General features: G+C 36.2%; 1 protein-coding gene across 1 annotated transcript; it reads left to right on the forward strand.

The window, feature by feature from the left end:
• Window positions 1–26: 26 nt before the first annotated feature.
• On the forward strand, window positions 27–344 carry LOC142176299 (cytochrome P450 71D7-like). The gene has a single exon (XM_075243429.1). The coding sequence runs from the start codon at window positions 27–29 to the stop codon at window positions 342–344; it is 318 nt and encodes a 105-aa protein (XP_075099530.1).
• The last annotated feature ends 2152 nt before the right edge of the window (window positions 345–2496 follow it).

A 2496-nucleotide genomic window follows, 5' to 3' on the forward strand; every position in this document is an offset into this window, starting at 1 on the left:
CAAAAGTCGTGATTAATGCTTGGGCAATGGGAAGAGATCCAAAATATTGGGATGACGTAGAAAGCTTTAAACCTGAGAGATTTGAACACAACTCTATGGATTATATTGGTAATAATTATGAATATCTTCCCTTTGGTAGCGGAAGGAGAATTTGCCCTGGAATGTCATTTGGTTTAGCAAATGTTTATTTTCCACTGGCTCAACTGTTGTATCACTTTGACTGGAAACTCCCAACTGGAATCAATCCAAGTGAACTGGACTTGACCGAGGCGCCTGGAGCAGCTTGTACTACAAAGAATGACCTACACTTGATCGCTACTCCTTATCAACATTGTCAAGAGTGATCTCATGGCGTCAAACCTTTTCTTAAAAGAAGAATCTTGCAATTGAATTTCGTTGTCAACCCCACCATTGTACTTTCTTCCTTTGCTGTTTTGGTATTTACCTATTTCTAATATTTTGTGTCTTCTTTCATATAGAAATATGCCACTATAGTTTTCGACACAAGCTGTCCAATAAGATTTTCTGTTGTTTTTATATTTTGGAATAGAATATACTTACATCCTTGTATTATGAAGAGGAGATCAATTGATGGTGTCATCATATTCTGTTTGTATACTTTTGATCTTTTGGGCTATGTGAGATTTTAAGGTGGTGAATCTATTCCTTGTGAGGTAGGATTTTATTTACCTGTTTACTTGTATAATATGGATTCCTTATGCTACTAAATATGTTACCTTGTATACTTCAAGTTTGCATTGATGCAGTTTATATATGTACCTCCATATTTTCTTCATAGCAATTTTTAGAGCTGGTTAACTGAACAACACAATAAAAGCAAAAATGAACTAGTGATCACACTGGTCATCATAGTTATGATTGCTTATCAAAGAAAAGAACACAAAAATATTTGGATGTCTAAAAGTAACCAATAATCTGTCTTGCAAGCTAAGGTGAGAGGGAGAAGAACTATTTGATAACGGTTGCACAAGGTATATGACATGAGACAAATCAAATTTCTTCACCTTGAAAGCTTTCCAAGGAGGGAAAGGTGGCATTTGGCAACGGTAAGAAAGGTGAAATGATTGATGTAGGTAAAATAGGAAAGCCACTCTCCCATGCTATAGATAATATTTGTTTGTTAATGGTTTAAGGCATAATCAGTTGAGTATCGCATATCTATGTGATAGAGGCAATAGGGTTGAATTCACTTCTGATGGTTGCACTATTGTGGATGAACTCGTAGGGCCTATAACGAGTTCTTAAAGTTGTCTTAGGAATATCTGATGCTCTTTTCTTTAATTAATGGTATCCAGAAATCAAGTTAATCTTATAAAAGAAAACACTATATAATTGATCAAACAAGTAATCAATACGTGATAAAGAATGCTTGTTGTTTATGGTGACCTTGTTCAACTATATGTAACCAATATAAATATACGTTGACTTGTCCTTGTTCTTCACAAACAAGCTTAGAGCATCCTAAAATAAGACACTTCGTCTAATGAACCCCTTGCTCAACAAGTCCTGTAACTGCTCATTTACCTCCTTTTGGCAGGAATCATCTTATAAGTTGGGATTGTCACGGTCCAAAATTTTCACCGAAAACGTGACGGCGCCTAACACCACTTTCTAGGAAAGCCATCAACCAATAAGTAAAAACGGTGTCAACATAATATGTAAATAAAAGGACTTATTCTTTTGAGTGCATGAGCTCCAAAGAATAAGTAAATACATGGTCTGAATAAAATATAATATTGTTTGAAAGACTAAACATTGTTAATGTGAAATAAGGAATGGACGTCAAAGCCTGCAAAGGGATCAACAGTGCAACCGCAAAATCTCCCAGCTAATCCGGATCCGGCTCACGGGTAACTACCACGATCAGCAACACCTATATTTGCACACGAAGTACAGAGTACAATATAAGTACAATAAACCCCACATACTCCATAGAAAACACACCTAACGTCGAGCTAAAAGCAGTGACCAGCTAGGCAAGGTCCGAGAAACAAAAAAATAATAGCCTATGAAAGAGAATAACTCAATGATAACAGACTCATAGTAATGCAATAAGAGAAAAAATGGGCACGCTTTTCAGGTATAATAATCAAGGCAAAAATATTATATAATTCACTTAAACGGGTATTTAACAGGATAAAATTGTAATATCAAGCTCTAATCCTCAAGTATAGTTACCAAGTACCAACTAGCGTGAGGGATAATACAACTCCATGCCTGCATGTCAGTCATACATGCCAGATCAATAATTTTTTTTATAGTTAAATCGTCAAGTATAAACAAATATCAACACATTCGTCCACAATGCCCAAGAAACATACTGTAGGCACGCTCATAGTGCATGGCTCAAAGCCAATGGACCTTGACATACACATACTCAACATTGTACAGGTGCGTGACATAAGTCCCTCTCAAGCACATATGTATGATCTTGTGCTTGCATCTACAGTTAATACCTGACTCCGGAGGGACATG

Source organism: Nicotiana tabacum, chromosome 22 (assembly GCF_000715075.1).
Source record: "Nicotiana tabacum cultivar K326 chromosome 22, ASM71507v2, whole genome shotgun sequence".
In the NCBI taxonomy this organism is placed as follows: Eukaryota; Viridiplantae; Streptophyta; class Magnoliopsida; order Solanales; family Solanaceae; genus Nicotiana; species Nicotiana tabacum.

Bases quoted from the DNA above. Each gene is read 5' to 3' on its own strand.
- LOC142176299 (XM_075243429.1), top strand. From the start codon at position 27: ATGGGAAGAGATCCAAAATATTGGGATGACGTAGAAAGCTTTAAACCT.